The sequence below is a fragment of the Taurulus bubalis genome (assembly GCF_910589615.1).
Source record: "Taurulus bubalis genome assembly, chromosome: 18".
Classification (NCBI taxonomy): domain Eukaryota; kingdom Metazoa; phylum Chordata; class Actinopteri; order Perciformes; family Cottidae; genus Taurulus; species Taurulus bubalis.
Genome location: NC_136606.1, coordinates 2,508,581 through 2,532,627, shown reverse-complemented (window position 1 = coordinate 2,532,627; position 24,047 = coordinate 2,508,581). Strand labels below are relative to the sequence as shown.

General features: G+C 43.2%; 1 protein-coding gene across 1 annotated transcript in view; it reads left to right on the top strand.

The window, feature by feature from the left end:
* Positions 1–24,047, top strand: part of gpr158a (G protein-coupled receptor 158a) — a gene marked incomplete at both ends in the record, with an annotated part of 73,981 nt that overhangs the window by 4,985 nt on the left and 44,949 nt on the right. The window contains one exon of the mRNA XM_079234188.1: positions 7,699–7,804. Within this exon, the coding sequence (XP_079090314.1) occupies positions 7,699–7,804 (106 nt within the window). The remainder of the gene's footprint in view (positions 1–7,698; positions 7,805–24,047) is intronic.

Genomic DNA, 24,047 nt, shown 5'->3' with positions numbered 1-24,047 from the left:
GTCTGAAGGCAAAATATAGAATTTGAATGCAACTTTAACATGCAAGTTGTCTCTGAACCCTGTTTCAGAATAATGTTAGTTCACTGTTACCAATTTTAACAGGACATTATGGGATGATACGACTGAAAATACAAAAGGATAAAGTGCTGTTTTATTGAAGCCAAAAATGTTCACCAACTCCAGTCAGACGGCCATGTTTTCTTTGGGTGTTTGGCTTTCAGACGAGTGCTTCTATTGACAAGAGTGTCAAGAGTTCAGAAGTGCCGGCTCTCAGAATAAAATCTCTGCTGTATTCCCGTTGTGTGACAGCCGCCGGCCGCGGGCGCCGAGTCTCTTTCTGATTACCCGCGACAGAACTCAATAAAATGACCCGAGTCGCATTGAGACGCTGCTAGACAAGCAGCGTCCTGCCCGGCGGCTACACTCACATTAGCTTCTGCTCGTCCTGTCAGCTTAATGCATTTCCATCACATAAGAGGCATTTCTTTCCTTGGGGAGGGCTTTGTGATTGTTCCATGACATAATGCACGACCTGTGCCCTTCTGAAAGGACAGCAATGTGTTCCCGTCGAGACGTGCAGGTTCATCTGGGCGTGCAGGTCTTCTGGCTACATGGATAAGCTAACGGAGAACGTCTAAGCTGGAGCCTTCTTACACGTTCTCCTTTATGTCTGGATTCATCTGCACGCCATCAGAGCTTAATTCTCCCGCTTCTGAAGAAACATACAGATGCTCGTCAGTCCTGTGCAAATATAGACAATATTATATATATATATATATATATATATATATATATATATATATATATATATATATATATATATATATAAATATATCTGTGTTCAACAAGTATACAGATTAGAATTCGCCACACAACTTCTTAAAATAGCTTTCCAGACAAGTCTATATTAGTATTCATGTCCCTTCAGTTACAGAGTAATTCATTTATATTATAAATTGGCCAATTATTGAACACCCACACAAATACATGTTTAAAAAAAATAATTGAAAGATGTAACATTACGAATCATCACAGCATAAAATGAGCAGGATTTTAATATGTAGTGTGTTCACATTGTAAAAGTGACATCAAAAAGTTAGAGCACATCCTTAAAGGACCATTGTGTAGCATATTGGCAAAAATGGAATATAGTATCAAGTATTTTTTCTCATTCTGAGGTAACAGTACATAATAATGTACTGTTACCTCAGAATGAGCCGTTTCTATTTTTTGCAGTACAATTTGACCCACAATGTGACCGACAAAAGTAAACAGAGGGAGAACTCACATCTGCAGATGGTGAAAAAGAAAAAGATATTAAATCTCTTTTGTTTTTGAAGTTTAATAGGAAGGTTACAGTTGTTGGCCATGTTGAAAATCACAAATAATCAATGAAAAACTGTTAAAGGTCACAAGCCGTCACACGTCACATATCTTCTGTATTAAGTGTGTGTAGAAATAGAAACCAGCCTGTTTCCAGATTTAAGAGAGTAACATTTAGGTTTTGGCAATGAAAAGTTGGATTACATTCCAATAAATATGATTTTCTTTTACAGGGCACTACATGCAGTAATCTCAGCTCCACCAGCAATGATCAATAACTTGATGACTGTCAAAACTGAATGTCATTCCAGTTTATTACAGCTTAATTGAAATTTCTCCATTATTTTTGAGCCGATGAGGTGTGTGAGGTAGAGTGGCAGGAGAGAACGGAAGTTGAACTGTGAACGTTTATGGTTACTTAATATTAGTCAAAATAGTACATTTTAGAATGTAATGTTACCGTGTACTAAAATGGATTACGGGTCATTTTCTATGTTTAGCTAGTAATTTACAGAATTGACAGTTTTACTGCCGACTAACGTTCGGTTTACACCTACAAGGAATTTATGTCTTTGCCTTTTGGTGCAGAATGATAAATAGACAATAGTAAATATGGGTAAAAATATATAAGAAATGCCTGAAAAAGTATCTGTTTTGTGCAGGAATATTCACATGTTAACCATGCTAGGTTTGACCATGTGTATGTATACATATGAATGTAAATTAATTGCATATTGAAAGCACTAAAATGATTTCTACTTTGCTCATATCAGCCTCACGCTGCCGTCCCCACTGAGACAGCTAATAATAGCCTTTAATAGAATAGATTCTTCTGCAGCTCTTGATCTGGTATTAGTCTTTATCCAATCACCGCACAAGTTGTACCACATCTCTGTGAAGAGCAATGGGTTTACTATGAAATGAACTGCGACAAGAATCACATGAATATGTTTTGTGTGCTCTGATTAGTTCAGACTTAACCGCGGCGTTGTGTTCTGTGCAGAGCGGCTAAATGAAAAATGAATCTCTGAGCCAGAATACAGACATCCAGCTCAAAGCCTACAGGCCCGACACTCAGTATTCATTCACCAATACATCGGAGACTGACTTCTAACAAAGGGTTGGACACGATGACACACAATGGTTCCATGAACATCCCTTTTGCAGCCCGGAAGCAATCACCCAGATATATCTAGTCAACTTCATAATGCTGGGGCTAGCATTAGCACGGTCTGACTGGGGACTAGCATTAGCACGGTCTGACTGGGGACTAGCATTAGCACGGTCTGACTGGGGACTAGCATTAGCACGGTCTGACTGTGGACTAGAATTGCCACAGTCTGACTGTGGGCTAGCATTAGCACAATCTGACAGGGCTACCATCAGCACGGTCTGACTGGGGGCTAGCATTAGCACGGTCTGACTGGGGACTAGCATTAGCACGGTCTGACTGGGGACTAGCAGTAGCACGGTCTGACTGTGTGCTAGCATCAGCATGGTCTGACTGGAGGCTAGCATCAGCACGGTCTGACTCGGGGCTAGAATTGGCACAGTCTGACTGTGGGCTAGCATTAGCACAATCTGACAGGGCTAGCATCAGCACGGTCTGACTGGGGCTAGCATTAGCACGGTCTGACTGGGTGCTAGCATTAGCACGGTCTGACTGGGGGCTAGCATTAACACGGTCTGACTCGAGGCTAGCATTAGCAAGGTCTGACTGGGGGCTAGCATTAGCACGGTCTGACTGGGGACTAGCATTAGCACGGTCTGACTGGGGACTAGCAGTAGCACGGTCTGACTGTGTGCTAGCATCAGCATGGTCTGACTGGGGCTATCAATAGCATGGTCTGACTGGGGGCTAGCATTAACACGGTCTGACTGTGGGCTAGCATTAGTACGGTCTGACTGTGGGCTAGCATTAACACGGTCTGACTCGAGGCTAGCATTAGCAAGGTCTGACTGGGGGCTAGCATTAGCACGGTCTGACTGGGGACTAGCATTAGCACGGTCTGACTGGGGGCTAGCATTAACACGGTCTGACTGGGGGCTAGCATTAACACGGTCTGACTGGGGGCTAGCATTAGCACGGTCTGACTGGTGTGTCAGAGAGACCAGAGCCCCTGCTGGTGGAACGCTCCTCTCTTAACTGTCCCGGCCTTTCGCCCACAAAGAAAGGGGGATGAAAGGAGAGAGCACTCTGCCACCATCTCCTGCTCTCTGTGATAATCCTGTCTCTATGCCCGAGGGCCCTGATGGCCACCATGATGCCTCTGCTTCACTTTCTTAGTAGCACATATAATTACAACCCCGTCTTTGTGCCTTCTGACCCAGCCCCACATTTTATACGCTACATACGTTCACTTTGGGTGGGAGTTGGCAGCAGAAGATTGTGAATGGGGGGGAAAAAACAAGCTATTTTATATTTTATATTCTTTTCATAAGACTCTCATTTTGACAAGCAAATTCCAAGTAGATGCTAATGCTTGAGCTCCGGTGAAACATCCAGTTCCATGGACCCTGCATCCTGTGATTTAATGTGTGTGTGTGTGTGTGTGTGTGTGTGTGTGTGTGTGTGTGTGTGTGTGTGTGTGTGTGTGTGTGTGTGCGTGTGTGTGTGTGTGTAAGTGAAAGCTAATTGGACAGACTTGTTTTTAATAGTGTGTTGTCAATATTTTAAAAGGATTGAAGATATTCATACCGTGGGACGTCGGTGCTGGAGCAAGGGGTGTTTGCTGCACGCAATAAATGAGCTATTAGTTTAATAACTCACAATACTTAAACTTATTTATATTGGTTAACATTTGTTATCCACACGATTGAGTTTCCAGTGTTGGATTGTTTTCAGGAGCTTTTATTGACCCTCTCAAGCCTCGATTGTCAATTGGAGAAAGCAAAGCGGGCAACTTACCCCGAGGCCTCCGGACGATCAAAGATGGAGTCTTAGTTGGTTTGTGGTAATTTGATTAGCTGCACATTTGCTTGGGAAACGATCCGGGTCTTGACCTCAGTCCATCCTCACTCGTCTTGTCTACTCCTTTCCAAAATGAGCTAAAAAACCCTCTGAGTTCTGAGGTCATTTTTCTCGATTTTTACATAATCTCTCAAATTCAGGCACTTGCATATGATATACATACCCATGTGTTATATCAAAAATTGCAGAACAATCTCAGCTCTCTATATAATGAGGCACCATTGTCCTAAGGCACAAGTGTAAAGAGATAATATGGCCCTAAAGCTGAAAAATTGAAGCTCGATTTTTGAAATTTTTTAGCTTTGAGTTCGGCGTTTTGGCTTTCTCTTCAGAACTGGTTAACAATACAAATCATAGCATTGTAATAAAAGCTTTATTAGCTGATGATCATGGTAGAAACACACACACTGACTGGTAGAAACACACACACTGACTGGTAGAAACACACACACCTACTGGAAAAACACACACACCTACTGGTAGAAACACACACACCTACTGGTATAACACACACACCTACTGGTAAAACACACACACCTACTGGTAAAACACACACACCTACTGGTAGAAACACACACACCTACTGGTAAAACACACACACCTACTGGTAGAAACACACACACCTACTGGTAAAACACACACACCTACTGGTAGAAACACACACACCTACTGGTAAAACACACACACCTACTGGTATAACACACACACCTACTGGTATAACACACACACCTACTGGTAAAACACACACACCTACTGGTATAACACACACACCTACTGGTATAACACACACACCTACTGGTAAAACACACACACCTACTGGTAGAAACACACACACCTACTGGTAAAACACACACACCTACTGGTATAACACACACACCTACTGGTAAAACACACACACCTACTGGTATAACACACACACCTACTGGTATAACACACACACCTACTGGTAGAAACACACACACCTACTGGTATAACACACACACTGACTGGTAGAAACACACACACCTACTGGAAAAACACACACACTGACTGGTAGAAACACACACACCTACTGGAAAAACACACACACCTACTGGTAGAAACACACACACCTACTGGTATAACACACACACCTACTGGTAAAACACACACACCTACTGGTAGAAACACACACACCTACTGGTAAAACACACACACCTACTGGTAAAACACACACACCTACTGGTAGAAACACACACACCTACTGGTAAAACACACACACCTACTGGTAAAACACACACACCTACTGGTAAAACACACACACCTACTGGTAGAAGCACACACACCTACTGGTAAAACACACACACCTACTGGTAGAAACACACACACCTACTGGTAAAACACACACACCTACTGGTAGAAACACACACACCTACTGGTAAAACACACACACCTACTGGTAGAAACACACACACCTACTGGTAAAACACACACACCTACTGGTAAAACACACACACCTACTGGTAGAAACACACACACCTACTGGTAAAACACACACACCTACTGGTAAAACACACACACCTACTGGTAAAACACACACACCTACTGGTAAAACACACACACCTACTGGTAAAACACACACACCTACTGGTAAAACACACACACCTACTGGTAAAACACACACACCTACTGGTAAAACACACACACCTACTCTCAAGCTGAACTCAATCATTCATCCTTCCGGTAGCTCAGGCTAGACATTGGAGGACCAAAGTCAGTGGTGTCTGCACTCTGCTGTTATCTTTGCTATCTGTTAATCCTCTAAAAATAATGATGTGGATGTCAATACTCACACGAGCATCACGGCAGTTAAAGGTTATTACAAAGTCAGTTTCGGTGAGGCGGCTCCGGGTTTTTAAACAGATTCAGGTGTTTGCGTTGGAGGAGTTGTTGTGTCTGTTATTCACACCGATCCAACTGTCTGGATTTGTATTTGGAGATTTCTGTTGAAGACGACATGAGAACGCCTTGTCTTTTCTCCTGTTGTGCCGGTTGTTCTCTATGCAAATGCAGTGTGAGTGTATGTGAGTGAACATTATCTGGGTGTCATGACACTCATCCTGCACAGCTATAGCGCTCGAGCTTGTCCTCCACAAAGCTTACAGTCAGTATAGATTGTTTTAGCAACACCTTGCCTCCGGCGGCGCTCTGAGCTGCACGTAGGCCGGGGTCACTGCACGTCTATCATGTAAAGTTTATAAAATACAGATCCAGTGCATAACTGCTTGTGTTTCTTATATTCAGCCATCGGTCTGTCCCGTCTGATAGAAAAGACAAATCCCACACCGGTGAATAACGGTCAGAATCAGAGACACAAAAGTACACGCTATTTAGCTTTAGTAAAGCATGAATAAACACTGAATTCATCATTTATAAAGCATTATTCCAACATGAATACTCATTAGTAACTCATTCATAAACACAGTTATACATGTGTCATTCTTGATTAATAATCTTGGGTTTCATACTTTATAAATTATGGATTCCCCATTTGTAAATTAAGTATTCAGGACTTATAGATGATTAATAAGATCATTTGTAAAGTGTTAGTAAATGATAAAAACAATGCTGCAATTCATGATGAATTCAGTAGTTACTACTCGTTCGTTAAGTATTAGTTAACATGTTCTGTGACCTCATCTAAAGTGACGACTATCTACAGACCCAAGCGTATTAATCAAGAATGAAACATTTGTAACTGTGTTTATAAACGATAACATGTACAGTTAATTATGGATTACATCTTTCAAAAACAAAAACTCAAAACATAACAGGCTTTAATAAAAGGAACACGTACTGCTGGTTGACTAGAAACTGTAAAACAAAGGTTTGAGAGATGTAATCCATAATTAACTGTACATGTTATCGTTCATAAACACAGTTATAAATGTTTGGGTCTGTAGATAGTCGTCACTTTAGATGAGGTCACAGAACATGTTAACTAATACTTAACGAACGATTAGTAACTACTGAATTAACGAGTAATAACTACCTGAATTCATCATGATTTGCAGCATTGTTTTTATCATTTACTAACACTTTACAAATGATCTTATTCTTAATCATCTATAAGTCCTTTAGTTATAAAGTATGAAACCCAAGCTTATTAATCAAGAATGAAACATGCATAACTGTGTTTATGAATGAGTTACTAATGAATATTCATGTTGGAACAATGCTTTATAAATGATGAATTCAGTGTTTATTCATGCTTTACTAAAGCTAAATAGTGTGTACTCATTATAAAGTGTGTACTTATTAAGTTAAGGTTTTTGAACCTCACTGACATTTTCTTCAAACCGTGCCGACCTCTCGGTGGACACAACCTGTGATGATAAGTGTTCCTCACTCTGCAGCCGGGGTAACGGTGTCCTCCTGTCTTGCAGGGGCGTGGTGCGCGTGGACGTTAATCTGCAGGATGTGGATATCGACCAGTGCTCCACTGACGGCTGGTTTGCTGGAACCCATCGATGCAACCTGACCACGATGGAGGTGAGTGTGCCGATCAGACCGACGGTTGATCCGCTCTGGAAAAGTGAACCGTAGCGTTCGGTCCCGTCTCAACGAGGCCCGAAACGGAGACGCGCTAACTGCGTACGTCACGTGATGGATAGTAATCTAACTCCCCTTTAATGATGCTGTTACCACCACTTAACTAAGCACTACAGGCTCTTTTTATAAACGTCTCCTTTTAGATAAGAAACACGTGTGTGGGGTGAGTTTGACGTAACGCTCTGCAGTTAAACTGTTTCCTGATATTCCTCCTTTTGAATGTATCCGTCAGTCTTTTTTGATGACAGTAAAGAATGTGCTTTGGTCACACCTCTGTAAACACACCTGACACCTGAAACTGAATGCACAGCTGTGCGTGAAACTGGGTGACACAATGTGACCGATGTTCTTTGAGGCAACTCACGGAGATGAGGACTTTAAGGTTTACATGGTCACGGAGAAATATATTTCACTTAAAAGTGAAGTGATGATGGAGAGGGAGAGAGGCTTAGCAGTGGAAAACATAGACCGTCTCAAGGCCTTGGATCATGTGACCAGAGCTCTCTGCTATTTATAAGACGATGTCATCTATCCACGTCCTCCATTTCAAACTGGAGAACTGTCGTTCATTTATTTTTATTTTCATCAATGCGAGCGAGAATAGATACGAACCAATGAGCAACTTATTCAAGGATCTTTTAATGTAAGTAAACAACACAGGGTTACAGAATGAAATGCAGACGTAGCCGGAAAAACATGACAAACATGATTAAAAAAAACATGATAAACAAAACAAACGTGACAAACAAACATGATGAACAAATATGATAAACATGTGAGTCCAATATTGTCTCTCTTTTAGCTCTATTTTTGGTTAAAGAGCAGAAAACTCTGCTCTTTAACTGCTAAATGTTCACCAGGCCGTAGCTCACTTTGTTTATTTGCTTGTTGCCGGGCAGTTTAGTGGCGGCGGCGAGAGTGAATGAAAGCACTAACATCTCTAAAAGATAATAAAATGCTTCTAAGCCAAGGGAAGCTGCAATCTGTGACCCTTTACGAGGGTTTTCCATTGTTGTATAGAAGAAAGAATTATAGCTGCATTTACACATCGTCACCTTCCTAAAATAATGGCCCAAGTCGTTTTTTTAGGTTTTTCAGGAAACACAAAAAAAATTGACAAAATGTAATCGGGGTGCACAAGCTGCCTCTAGACACAACATGCTGTAATAACGGTCAAATTATGTTATGATTACTAATATTATGTTTGAGTGAGATTTTCATTGACAAAAATGCTAACTAAATTGCTAGCTTAAATGCTAGCTTCAAAATGCCATCTTGAAAAGCTTGTAAAATTGTCCTATCTCACATTGTCTTTTGAAATAAAATGTCCTAAGTCACACTCTTGACATCGGCAGTTATACTTTAGGGGTAGAATCACATGATCTGTTCAACTGAGGATGGAGGAGATTTTACCAGAGGTGTCCATTATCATGAGGAGATGATGATGACGACATGTGTATTCCTCGAAAATATACTTATTTAAATAAGTAAAAACAGCAGAGAGAAACCAAGCTTTACAACTTACGCTAGCAGTTAGCTAGCCGAACAACCAATATTGTCTTTTTATATTCCAATTGTCTAAAACTTGATGTGCTAATCACAGTTCTTTCATAGTAACCTCTTGTGAGCCGAGCGCTGCCGTGGAGGTGGAGGCCGGCCTCCCGGTCGATGCCTCTTACCTGCCGGTTCGGTCTCATCATTAAGAGCCACAGATCTGGACGAGATGCTGCCGATCAGACTCCTCCATAATGCATGTGGTGTAATGGATGGCAGTGAGCCTCTTTGAATAATTAATCACTCTCTTTGTCTGAGTACTTCCACCTTTCCGTGGACAGTCAATGCCAGAGACATTTGACATAGTGTGTGTGTGTGTGTGTGTGTGTGTGTGTGTGTGTTGGGTGGCTGCTAGGAGAGAAATACGTTGTTACTCGTATAGATTTTAGCTGGCTTTGCAAAAAGCGTGAGCGTGCGATGCATCCAGCTGAATAATGAACGCTGCTGTGCTCGCTGCTTGTTGTTGCAGGATGCGACTCGTGTTGCATGACAGCTCTGACACGGAGGAGCGCTCCTTATCGTCATATCTGCTCTACATACGACGCAGACACAGAGCTTTAACCGCCTGGTTATCACTCGTTTGTGTAATAGTAATAGTCTTGTGCAAAAATCTAAATATATTCCCGGTTCTGAGATGCACGACCAGGGAAATCAGAGGTGACGTGGAAGGCTATGAATAGAAGGCCCGGCTGCAGTGTAATCAAGTTTTATACTTTAGTGTGTGTGTGTGTGTGTGTGTGTGTGTGTGTGTGTGTGTGTGTGTGTGTGTGTGTGTGTGTGTGTGGTAATGTGATAAAAAACAACTGCTTTGTGAGGGATGCCCCGTGTTTGCAAACAGGGATTCATTTTGTGTTATTGCTGGTTTTCCTCCTCTTCCTCGTGCAGGTATTCCCTCTGCATGTGCAGCAATTTGTTATTTAAATGGGTTTCTTTGGGGCCATTTAAATAAAAAAGACAATCGCCTCGGGCTGCTATAGATCCGTGTTAGGAGTATTTCCTTTGTTTTACTGGAAACAAAGCAGTTGGTGTAGTTGCTGTTGGAGCAGTTTATTTACTAAAGCGTTTCATCGACGTCGTCACATTTCCAATCCCCTCATCGGATGCTCTTTATAACAACATTTGCAGGCGGGATTTGTCCTCAACGTCTACGAACTCCTTCCATCACACGTCCGCTGGTGTTCTCCTGCTCCTTAGCAGCGCTTTTTTTAAGTGCCGCCATTCCGGCAATTGAATTTTGACAAAATGCAGCGGTTCCGGCCTCTTAAGCTGCCGCCCGCCCAGCCGAGCGTGCAGGCAGCCAAACCCAGATGGAGGCAGATGCTATGGATGACCGGTCCAGCAGGCGGCCAGAGAGAGAGAGAGGAAAAACAAAATGAGGCTCGGACTGTTGACGAGAAACACACAAGAACCCAACGGTGCCAGAAGCCCGGGGTTCTTTGAAGGCAGCGCTGTTTTAAACATCCAACGGTTGTCCTTGTCTCTTTCTGCACGGATGGATTTCACCCGACTTATTTCCACCCATGGTGCAGGATGAACTATAGCAGCATTGTATATATTGAGTGTTTGAATTATGAGAAGGAGGGAAAGAGAAAGTATCGCGAGTTGACAAATGTTTATTCGGCGGATAACGATTGGTGGGGATCGATCGGAGCAGCCGTATAGAGTTGTGTGTTGAGTGAGTGTTAGTGCTTACAAGCCTGGAAGGAGTAGAGTAGATAGATGGACAGACAGACAGACAAATATGACTTAACATTACTTTATAGGAAAACCCATTTGTACTTTTATCCCATATTCTTTGTACATTGTTTGCTTTTGCTTTTAAGCGCTGCATATATCACCATCGAATTACAGGAACTTGCACTCAACGGTATAGAAATCCAGCGGAATCTGCCAACGCTGCTGTTGAGGACAATATAGTGAATATAAAGCAATCCATTTGATCATAAACTCTGACTGCAGATCGCCGCCGCATGTATGAAGCCCAGAGCAAACATTGTCCTGTCTCTGATTAACGTGCAGCTCTCTGACGTGTGGATGAATCATAGCACGCAGCGCAAAGAGCTTCAGCGACAATCTCGGCCTCGTTTCCCGTTGAAAAGGTTTATAAAGGTGTATAACGGTGTATAAAGGTGTATATGAGGTGTTTACAAGGTGTATACAAGGTGTATAAAGGTGTATACAAGGTGTATACAAGGTGTATACAAGGTGTATAAAAGGTGTATAAAGGTGTATAGAAGGTTTATACAATGTTTATAAAGGTGTATACAAGGTGTATACAAGGTGTATACAGGTCTATACATGGTGTATACAAGATGTATAACGGTGTATACAAGGTGTATAAAGGTGTATAAAGATGTATAAAGGTGTATAACGGTGTATAAAGGTGTATATGAGGTGTTTACAAGGTGTATACAAGGTGTATAAAGGTGTATACAAGGTGTATACAAGGTGTATACAAGGTGTATAAAAGGTGTATAAAGGTGTATAGAAGGTTTATACAATGTTTATAAAGGTGTATACAAGGTGTATACAAGGTGTATACAGGTCTATACATGGTGTATACAAGATGTATAACGGTGTATACAAGGTGTATAAAGGTGTATAAAGATGTATAAAGGTGTATACAAGGTGTATACAAGATGTATAAAGGTGTATACAGGTGTATAAAGGTGTTTACAAGGTGTATAAAGGTGTATATGAGGTGTATAAAGGTGTATATGAGGTGTATAAAGGTGTATACAAGGTGTATAAAGGTATATACAAGGTGTATAAAGGTGTATATGAGGTGTATAAAGGTGTATAGAAGGCTTATAAAGGTGTATACAATGTGTATAAAGGTGTATACAAGGTGTATACAGGTGTATACATGGTGTTTGCAAGGTGTATAAAGGTGTATACAAGGTGTATGCAAGGTGTATACAATGTGTATAAAGGTGTATACAAGGTGTATACATGGTGTATACAAGGTGTATACAATGTGTATAAAGGTGTATACAGGTGTATACATGGTGTATGCAAGGTGTATAAAGGTGTATACAAGGTGTATACAAGGTGTATAACGGTGTATACAAGGTGCATAAAGGTGTATAAAGATGTATAAAGGTGTATACAAGGTGTATACAAGATGTATAAAGGTGTATAAAGGTGTATAAAGGTGTATACAGGTGTATAAAGATGTATAAAGGTGTATACAAGGTGTATACAGGGTGTATACAAGGTGTATAAAGGTGTATACAGGTGTATAAAGATGTATAAAGGTGTATACAAGGTGTATACAGGTGTATAACGGTGTATAAAGGTGTATACAAGGTGCATAAAGGTGTATACAGGTGTATAAAGATGTATAAAGGTGTATACAAGGTGTATACAGGGTGTATACAAGGTGTATAAAGGTGTATACAGGTGTATACAGGTGTATAAAGGTGTATAAAGGTGTATACAATGTGTATAAAGGTGCATATGCGCTGTTGAGGCTCCGCCCCCACCTCTCATCTCTCATAATGGCACTTCCATTAGTGGGTTTTCACCGTTCTTCAAAAGTCCAGCCCTTTGCCGCCCTGGGGGTTAACCTTTCATACCAGAACGCGGCCGTGGATGATGATGAATGTTTCAATCAATGAGCTTATTGCTCAGAACAAGTGGTCGGGCCCCCGGGGGCCGCGGGCTGCGGGAGGCGGCGACACATCGCCTGAACGATTGCTTCAGCCGTCACGACCAGGCTTCTGCGCCGCTTAGAATTGAACATTTGTAAACAGAGAATGAATATAAAAACAGAAAGTATTGAATTTTTGATTATTTATGGAATGTCTTTACAGGTAGAAATGTGCCTTTTGAGTTGTTCAGTGAGGACCTGAGGTCTCTGAGGTCTGCAGGTCATGGCTGTAAACTCTTGCTATCTGGAATCCAGTAACTTCATGTCCTCCTCTTCATATTGTGTCTTCATGCTCTGCCTCTTCTTTTAGAAACCCCTCAATAAAGAGCTGAAGTGGATATTCCAGCTGTCTGTTAAGTCACTGTTACATCTTGACCTTGGTCCACAAGGTCGTCTCTCATCTCAATCACACACTGATTCCTCCGCTGGTTCCCTCCAGCTATTAATACACCTTCAGTGTTAACACGACTGCTGCTACCCTCATGCTGCCTGCTGTCTGTCTGTCTGTCTGTCTCTCTCTCTGTCTGTCTGTCTGTCTGTCTCTCTCTCTGTCTGTCTGTCTGTCTGTCTCTCTGTCTCTCTGTCTGTCTGTCTGTCTCTCTCTCTCTCTCTGTCTGAAAAGTGAACACAACACTTGTCTCTCTCACTTGTTTGACATCATCTTGACCTACATTCTGTCCCTGGAGGCGTTCTCTAGTCCCGACCACTATATATTATATATTATATAATAGATGGAGAGGCACCGGTCGCAATTTCTTTGGGCCGTTTATGATTTTCTTTTCTGATTTTCTTTGTAAGAAGTTTGTAAAGCTCGAGACAAACCTCTTGAAACCTCCTGATAAATTATTTATTCAGTCACAGGTCATATGTATCTCTTAAATATCTATTTAATCATGATAAAATGACATCATGATGGTGTTATGATTTAGCTAATCCCAATACTCGTTTGTACTCAACCTCGGTTAGCATTAGCGGTTAGCTCCTTGGTACCAAAAACCTCTCTTGATTCTGAAGCTGACGTAAAGTTGCTGTGGATTTAAAACACAACCCAACCAGTCACGTCATTGACTGTGTCTGTGATTAGCATCTCACTGTAATCTTCACTCACAGCTGTCTCTAACTTACAAAGACCAGACAAAGCCATCATTTTATACTAGAAACTCCAAATGGTGAAATTAAACTGCAGCGTTCGTCCAGTATTCAACTGCTGACATGAAGTGCAATATAAAGAAAACAATGTGCAATTAAGTCTTTTTTTCATGTTAACCTTACTTGTGTTAGCCAGTAGCTCATAAGGAGCAGTAAAGCATCCCAGAGCACAGGAATAACATCAGCTTTAAGGAGTTTCCTGCCGTTCTCTGACACAGTGATTGCGTTGCAAAACCAACTTTATCAGCACCAGGAGTTCATCGGCTTGAAATGAAGCTGCTCACTTGGCCATGTTTGTACACACACTAACAGGATAGCACATAGTGTGATATCACATCCAGACATGCCGCTCCCCACCTGGTTGCTCTCCGCTCCGTTAGCTCCCAGAATCCCTCCAGAATGTGACGCTCGTTAGTCGAGTGTAACGTTTATCTGCTGGTTTCTTCGCCTTCCCCGTCCAAAGTGTTCCCTCTGCACTCATTCGACATGCTCACCCCTTCATCTGCAGCCCCGGCCGCGTACCGTGAGATAAAAATAGACTTTTAGCATCTTGGGAATTCCCCTCCTGTGAGAAACACGGCATCGCAGGGCAGGGATTCCCACTGGGACTTCACACCAGGCCACGGCCCTCTGCACCTGCTGGTCTCGTTCTCAGCAATTTGGGTGCAGGAAAAGGCCACGAAGCATCCTAATGAAGTACAGTACTTGCTAGGTTGCCTATTGTATGTTCAGGAGCCTATAAATAGGGTAATTGCTGATTAACTACAGTGATCTCACCAAAGCTGTGATTATGCTTTAGAGTTGATAAAGGGGCTCGATAGGAAGGAAATAGAATAATGCAGATTTCAGACTGTTTTTGTTGGGTGAATTATGCAGCGTTGTAGTAAGTAATTAAATTAGTAAGTAACATTTTATGTACAGAGCAACTATCAAAACCCAGGTAACAAGGTTCCTTACAAAAGGATCAATTATTAACGTAAAGAAATATGAGTACAATACAAACACCTCAACAGGAGAAATAGCATGATACCAAATGAACAGAAGAATCAAAAGAAGCTCAAAATAAGGAACGTGACACAAACACACTTAAAAGTAGAGGTGACCCAGAATAGTCGACTATTTGAAGTGTTGATCGTTTTGAAGGCGACTGATTTGACTGCCGATCTCAAAGTGACGGGAAAATGTGGTAATTAAACACACGGTCATTCATCGTTTATAAATAACAACATGGCTATTTCAAAATCAAAGAATAGGCCTTCATTTATTTATCAGGGCTCTCGCATAAGAACGCAGCAGGATCAGAGCGCCAGACTCTCTGAAGCCAGACGTGGGCGACTGTCCTTTCACTTCCACTTCGCTGTCGTTTCGCTTCAGCTGCATTCATCGTGTTCATGTGCGCTTCAGAACGTAACCGCCAGGGTACCGTCAGTAAATAACGTTTTATTTCTCAGATTCACTGATTTGTTCCCAGTAACGCCGCTCGTCTCTCGGTCTATCAATACGCACCTTGTCAGGACCACGGACAGCGACGCAAAGTAGGTAGGTAATAATGTAGGTAGGTAGGTAGGTAATAATGTAGGTAGGTTGGTAGGTAATAATGTAGGTAGGTAATAATGTAGGTAGGTAGGTAGGTAATAATGTAGGTAGGTAATAATGTAGGTAGGTTGGTAGGTAATAATGTAGGTAGGTTGGTTGGTAATAATGTAGGTAGGTAGGTAGGTAGGTAATAATGTAGGTAGGTTGGTTGGTAATAATGTAGGTAGGTAGGTAGGTAATAATGTAGGTAGGTTGGTAGGTAATAATGTAGGTAGGTAGGTAGGTAATAATGTAGGTAGGTAGGTAGGTAATAATGTAGGTAGGTTGGTAGGTAATAATGTAGGTAGGTTGGTAGGTAATAATGTAGGTAGGTAGGTAGGTAATAATGTAGGTAGGTAGGTAGGTAATAATGTAGGTAGGTTGGTAGGTGGTAATAATGTAGGTAGGTAGGTAGGTAGGTAGGTAGGTAGGTAGGTAATAATGTAGGTAGGTTGGTAGGTAATAATGTAGGTAGGTAGGTAGGTAATAATGTAGGTAGGTTGGTAGGTGGTAATAATGTAGGTAGGTAGGTAGGTAGGTAGGTAGGTAGGTAGATGGATGGATGTAGGTAGGTAGGTAATAATGAAGGTAGGTAGGTGGTAATAATGTAGGTAGGTAATAATGTAGGTAGGTTGGTAGGTAATAATGTAGGTAGGTAGGTAGGTAATAATGTAGGTAGGTTGGTAGGTAGGTAATAATGTAGGTAGGTAGGTAGGTAATAATGTAGGTAGGTAGGTAGGTAATAATGTAGGTAGGTAGGTAGGTAATAATGTAGGTAGGTTGGTAGGTAATAATGTAGGTAGGTAGGTAGGTAATAATGTAGGTAGGTTGGTAGGTAATAATGTAGGTAGGTAGGTAGGTAATAATGTAGGTAGGTTGGTAGGTGGTAATAATGTAGGTAGGTAGGTAGGTAGGTAGATGGATGGATGTAGGTAGGTAGGTAATAATGAAGGTAGGTAGGTAGGTAGGTAGGTAGGTAGGTAGGTAGGTAGATGGATGGATGTAGGTAGGTAGGTAATAATGAAGGTAGGTAGGTAGGTGGTAATAATGTAGGTAGGTGGTAATAATGTAGGTAGGTAGGTAGGTAGGTAGGTAGGTAGGTAGGTAGGTAGGTGGTAGGTTGATGGATGGGTGGATGGATGGGTAGGTTGGTAGGTAGGTGGATGGATGGATGGATGGATGGATGGGTAGGTAGGTAGATAGGTTGATGGATGGATGGATGGATGGATGGATGGATAGGTAGGTAGGTAGGTAGGTAGGTGGATGGATGGATGGATGGATGGATACTTTATTCATCCCCAAGGGTAAATATGTTTGTGGCAGCAGGAAGCAAAGTCACATAGAAGACACAGAAATAATGTAGGTATAAAAATACTCAATATATACAACAAAACAGAACAGCAGAGTGTATTGCATTTAAGAAAATTAAACAATAAAGAAGGTGCAAAAATGCAAAGTATATGCAGTGTATGAAGTGTATATAAGTGTATACAGTGTATAGAAGTATGTACAGCGACTAACTAAACAACAAAAGCGGTGCTATGGTTATTGATGCCGGAGGGGACTTATTATAAAGTCTCATCGCGGTGGGCAGGAACGTTCTCCTGTATCTGAATCTATTTAACTGGGTGACAACGTCTTGGCTGAGGCAGCAACGGAGATAATTACATTAGTCTAGCATAGAAAATCACTGGGAAACCATTTCCAACTGCTGGAACGATAACAGTGGGTGTATTTATGCAACATTCCTCAGGTTAATGTAGGACGGACTAACTGTCTATGTGTGTTTATCAAATTTCAGCTGGGAGTCAAAAGTGAGGCCGGGGTCTTTTGGGAAAAAGATTTTCTCCGAGGTTTGTTGAGACCCGGTCCAGAGCAAAGAACTTTAGTTTTGCTGTGAATTAATGAAAGAAAGTCAAAAAAGGCAATAAATATGAGTTCCCTTCCACTGTAGAAAGAGAGATTAAGGAGTTTAAGGATGAGCAGAGATCTGCAGCTTGGCAGATGGATGAGTGCTACATCTTGGAAACACTTTTCAGAAGTTTCCCGTGCTGGGGAAAGAAAAACAAACCTTTTTTTAAATGTGTTCATAGCGCCACGGAAAGGAAACATCCAATGGCGTGTCCTGCCAACACCGTCTGGTGCAGAATACATGAGCATACTTTGGATATGTTCTTTACCATTGCCAAGATTTCATCATTTAATATAAAAAATTTAAAAAAAACATAGAGGATTCAGTTTGTAAATGGGCTATCTTGTCATCCAAGGACATTATTTTGTGTTCCCAATAAAGAGAACCACTGATATGCCAAACTCAAATCCCACATTGGACGGCAGTGAGATGCTCCGAGTGGTTCCGTCTCCTCCGGCTATCGGGGGTGAACACGTGGAGGTTGAGGGCCGTTGGCCGTAACGCGGCGGGACGAGAGATCACAGGGCACTTCTGGTTCCAACTCTGGCCCGCGGCCCTCAGCCGTGCAGCCCTTCCTCTACCGCTGCCCCTCTAATTGTCTCTGTGGATAATGCTGGAACTCTGAATTTACATGGAAACACTTTGAAGACTTGAGCACACTCGCCCCCGGGCGCAGTCTCACATCGGCGGTGCCCGGCCTCGGCAGCGCACAACGCAAGAACCGAGACAGAAAGCAAACACTCCGTCCGGGGAGGATTGGAAAAGAAGTGGAATGTAGAGGTAACGTTTGTCTAGGGACCCATGAGATTGGATGTGAAATGAGTACAGCTGTACGCTTACAAAGGATGGAAATAGACTGAGAGGGAGAGGGGAATACAGACGAAAACATACTGAGTGACGGTATCTTACTCCACAAGCACTAAAGCAACCTGGCTCTTGCCTTCACTGCGGTTTAGGTCTGATTAAGCTGTTTATATAACCTAGCTCTGCACTGAGCTTCAGCGTTCCCACAAACAAAGGTGACTTTTCCACAAATCCAGCACATTTATTCTCCCCTCAAAGAAATTTGGACCATCAATGCATTTCCCATCACTTATGTAATTCCAACACCAAGATGTCTCTCTCCTCCTGAGGCGTTCCCATACCAGTTGGGATATATTATCCCTCGATACCTCCCAGTCGGACCTGCAGAGGAATACCTCCACAGGGAGGCATCAAGGAGGATCAGATGCTCTTGACATTTGGGTCCTTTCAACGTGAAAGTTCAGGGTTCCTCGTCCGAAACTTCTATCTGATGCTGAAGCTACTCGTTGTCACCATATGAGTCACTCCCCCTCGAGTGACTCATATGGGACAAAAGCTCCATTTAACAAGGTTTAGAAAACAGCTGCTTTGCCCAGGATCGTTCCATCCGTAGCGTTAAATACGCAGAAATAGTTTTGCATTGACGAAGATAACATCAATTGCCCGGAGCAGCTCAGATTGACCGGTTTTCTCTCTGTTCAAAGGCCTTTTATCTCTCGTATGATGTGATTTCTGAATCCGAAAAATGAGGCTTACTTGAATCACTTTAAAGTTAAAATTAGGTTGACAGGGAGTTCGAGTACGGAGGAACTGTTGAGGGTTCTGGATGAGGAGAGTGGAAGTGTCGGGTGAGTGGACAGCAGCGTTTTGTGCCCGTTGTCCCCGGAGGCTGCTTCGAGGATGTCATGAAACTTTGTGCATGCCTGATCCCTTAGAACTCACTGTCCTTGTTTTGTTCTCTTGTTTTGTCCTCGTGTACTCGAGTGTGCACACGTGCGGTTTCTCTGTTTGCTCGAGCCAACATTAGTGTTCATCTCACCGTGCGAACGTGGAGTAAACATGTGCCCGGGTCACTTTGACACTCACGTGAGCCGCGGATGTGATTATGACAGCGGTCTCCCAGTGGCGTCTGTCGTGTGTTTACTGGGCCCAGTCTGATGGCAGCGCTAAGCTCCCCCTAGGCCAGAGTGTTTATCTCGCTGGTGTTAAAGGCTCTGGTCTTTTGGACTGCGCCCAAAACGAGGCCTCGGTGCCCGGGCAGCTCAGCCCCGGCTAACTTCTGCTAGTTGACCTCGTTTAAGGCCTGGCTGGCTGCTGGCTGGCTGCTGGCTGGCTGTGCCTCCTGAGCACACAGCCACAGCCATCCAGCTCTCAGCAGTGTCTCTTTGTGTGCCTGACTTAGACTAATGCACAGGCTTGAAATTGTAGTCTGAGCCAGAGCCAGCACCAATTTATTTAGCCCGGTCCGTGCCCGACAGCTAAACATGTCTTTCGGATGATGCCGGCCAGAAGCAAAGATACTGACGTCAAAACTCATTCTTCTTTGCTTTCTGCATCTTTTGCTCTCTGCACACAAGCTGCACACAAGCTTGTATGGACACAACTTAATACGGACCAATTCATCGTGAGCATTAAGTGACTATTTAGCCAAATGTATAGTGTGCTCCTTTATCTTCTTAGTGACAGCCAATTAGAGTTTGGGGTAAGGGAGTGTAACATGATCCTCTTTTATTGAGACTCTGGTGGGTGGACTGGAGGGTCAAGGGTCTTTAATGCATTAATGCATTAATCTGGTGCACTTTAAGAGGCTCCACCTTATTGTCACAATACAAAATATCTGGAAAAGTAGTAGAATATGTTTGTATTATTTAAAAATTGAAAAATGTAATGATTAAATAAATGAAATCAATGTTAACCCCTCTCCTCGTCGCTTTCCCACACCGTCTACTGTTTTAACTTTTTCCGTGACCCCCTAAAATCACAAGCCGGCTCTCTCCTGGCTCTGGACTGGAAATTAAGCTAAATTAAGTCAGTTTTTCCTGATTTAGCGGCTGGCTAGTGGTGCTTGCAGACTCCATCATGTTAACGTCACAGAGCAGCAGGCCGGGTCACTGCTTCCCGCCACGAGGGAGACGGATGCTCGGTGCTCTGTCTCCAGAGCTGGCGTACGCTCTCCCCTGGCGTCCTGTGTGAGTTCCACGAGGGGATCCTCCTCCACAGAGCGGCCGACTCTGAATCCCCCAGCGGGCTGCATAGACCCCCGATCCCTGGAAATGCAACAGTCAAGTCAAAGGGGCATTCCAGGAATTCATGCCCCCATTTGGCTGTCAAACGGGTAGAGAGAGTCCAATGGGTTGAGAGTTTAATGGGTAGATAGTCCAATGGGTTGAGAGTCCAACGGGTTGAGAGTCTAATGGATAGAGAGTCCAATGGGTTGAGAGTCCAACGGGTAGAGAGTCCAACAGGTTGAGAGTCCAACAGGTAGAGAGAGTCCAATGGGTAGAGAGTCCAACAGGTAGAGAGAGTCCAACGGGTAGAGAGTACAACAGGTAGAGAGTCCAATGGGTAGAGAGAGTCCAATGTGTAGGGAGTCCAACGGGTAGAGAGTACAACAGGTAGAGAGTCCAACGGGTAGAGAGAGTCCAATGGGTAGAGAAAATCAAACGGGAAGAGAGTTCAATGGGTAGAGAGTCCAACAGGTAGAGAGAGTCCAATGGGTAGAGAGTCCAACAGGTAGAGAGAGTCCAACGGGTAGAGAGTACAACAGGTAGAGAGAGTCCAACGGGTAGAGAGTACAACAGGTAGAGAGAGTCCAATGGGTAGAGAGTCCAATGAGTAAAGAGTCCAATGGGTAGAGAGTCCAACAGGTAGAGAGAGTCCAATGGGTAGAGAGTCCAATGGGTAGAGAGTCCAATGAGTAAAGAGTCCAATAGGTAGAGAGTCCAATGGGTAGAGAGAATCAAACGGGAAGAGAGTCCAATGGTAGAGAGCTGTCAAACAGTAATTGATTAAAACGGGTAGAGAGCTGTCAAACAGGTCGAGAGAGTCCAACTTCTAGTCCTCGGATCGGGTCCCTAAACTCCAAAAGCCTACGAATCCCAAGATGCAACTTGATCGTGTCTCTTTGTTAAACCCTCCGTGGCGGATCAACGCCTCTCCAGGCCCGAGCCCACACCCTGGTGGGTATGTTCTCAGACTTGACAAGGCTCCTCTAGGGCCACAAAAGACATACTTCATTATTTAAGAGCAAGTGAAACCTTTGTTTTTATCCTTCTATTAGAACGAACACTGTGTAATTTCCCCAGTGCCTTCATCCACATTGTGAGCTGGCGGTTTACAGCACACTGCACATGCATGCAAACCCAGTGACAACCGTATGTATGAGCAGAGTAAATTGCCCTCCAGCCGAGCGCTCTCCTCCCAGCCTCCTTTCTGTGCATCTGATAGTTCCGTCTGTAATTACTGGACGAGGAGCTGTCCTCGGGGTTTACGTTGTCCTGTGTAGGATCATTACAAATATCTACAGAGGCCTATTAGTGGCTGATGAGGCACTGTGCTGGACCGGAAGAGCGTGAGCTTGTTTCAAAGAGAGGGAGAGTCCTCGGCAGGCTTTAAGTAGCCGGCGGGATTGAGCTAGTTCCTGGTTTCCTGGTCAGGTGGAAGACAACTGGCCTCCGCGTTAATTAGCGCTGTGCTCTTAGAGTTGATTTTTATTCCCCTGCTTCATGTTAGAGAAAGGTGATGGAAGATAACTGCTGCGTTTGATGTCAGGAGGAAGACTATGTAGTGTGTGTGTGTGTGTGTGTGTGTGTGTGTGTGTGTGTGTGTGTGTGTGTGTGTGTGTGTGTGTGTGTGTGTGTGTACATGTGTATGCAGGGAGTGGAAGGCAATGATGTACAGAGGATATGCAGTTATAGTGAATTTATTGTTGTGAGTTTATTTTGAAAGTTACTCAGATCGTCACTGTCTCGTGAGCACCATATTTGTTATGGCTGAAGTATGATTTAAATAATATATACTGTGCTTTTAATTTGATCACATTTTTAAAGCATATCCACACAGGCATAAAACACACAAATCGTTAGCACAAATCCAAACGTATTAGCCGTTTCTCGGTGGACCTGCCGTGTGAACGTTCATGTTGAAACAGGATTTTGTGTTTGGCCGACAAGAGACATCTAACGAGTCACGAGGGGATTCACAGGATGGGAAAGAGCATCGTTTATTTATTTTGAAGATTATCTTTCGTTGTGGACACTCCTCCATGGCCCCCAGCAGCTGTAGTGGGTCGGACTGGAAAGACCAGTTAAGACCATTGAGAACCAGTTCTCTTGTACAAGGTCGACGTGGCCAAAGAGGCAGCGACAGAGGCGAGTCGAGACAAAACATCTCAAACCATCTTTTTGACATCCATATTTACTGGAGGACAACGTTGTTTATGTCGCCTCTTAATTTTGATTGATTGATTAAAATGTTGCCTAAATAATGGAGGGTGAATATTCCTGTATGTATTTCTTCTTTTTGCAAGATGTATTGAAGACACATTACCGTAAAAGTCGGGTTATAAGCCGCTACTACCTTCGGTGGTTGTCTCCGCTAGCGTCCCGCTGTAACCAGCTTGCGCTGCTGCTAGTTCCCCGCTAGCACTTCAACAGCTCCCCGCAAGCTGCCTGACAACCACCGAAGGTAGCGGGACCAGCAGCTAGCAGCAGCGGAGAGCTAGCAGCAGCGCTAGCTTGCTACAGCGGGGAGCTAGCATCAGCGGGGAGCTAGCAGCAGCGGGGCGCTAGCAGCAGTACTAGCTTGCTACAGCAGGTACACCCACCTAAGGTAGTAGTGGCTTGTAACCCGACTTTTATGGTAAATAGTTCAAAGCCATTGTTTTTCCAATATCCTGTGACCCTAATTGCTTACCGTGTGTCTAAAATATGATGATTTTTCTTTAATATCCAGTACTATGGGACTGGATGTCCACATACTTTTGGCCGCTCAGGATTCAAGCCTTGAGTGCCGAGATGGTTGTGGTTTCTGTTTATTGCTTCATATGAATTTAAGCTGTATTAGATGCGTTATCAGTTGATCCCGCCCTCGTCACAAACACCACACGCAAATAAAATGTGTTGTGTCTATTTTTTTTTGTCCCGCGGCCATTTTCTGTCCAAGTACTCCGTCGCAGGCGTGACCACGCCGGCGTGACAGCGTGACGCACTCCGATAAAAAGGCTCTCGCTCGCGGTCACACACATGTCGCCATGGCAATTAGCGTGTCAGAGTGCGTGTGATTGACAGCTGCCACAGCTGGCGCGTGAACAAGGAGCGGTGCCGGTGGGGAAACACGCAACACCAGCTCTGAGAGTCTCTCACATGACGCTCATAAAGAATGAAAGGTGGAGATCATATGTACTTACCTCCACATCGGAAAATACACTTTTTATTTGACTTGTTCATCTGTCTAATATTTCAACTGTATGTCTTGCCGTGTCAGATCAACACGTTTTTCTCCATCAGACAGACTTTATAGATTAATATCAGTTGATG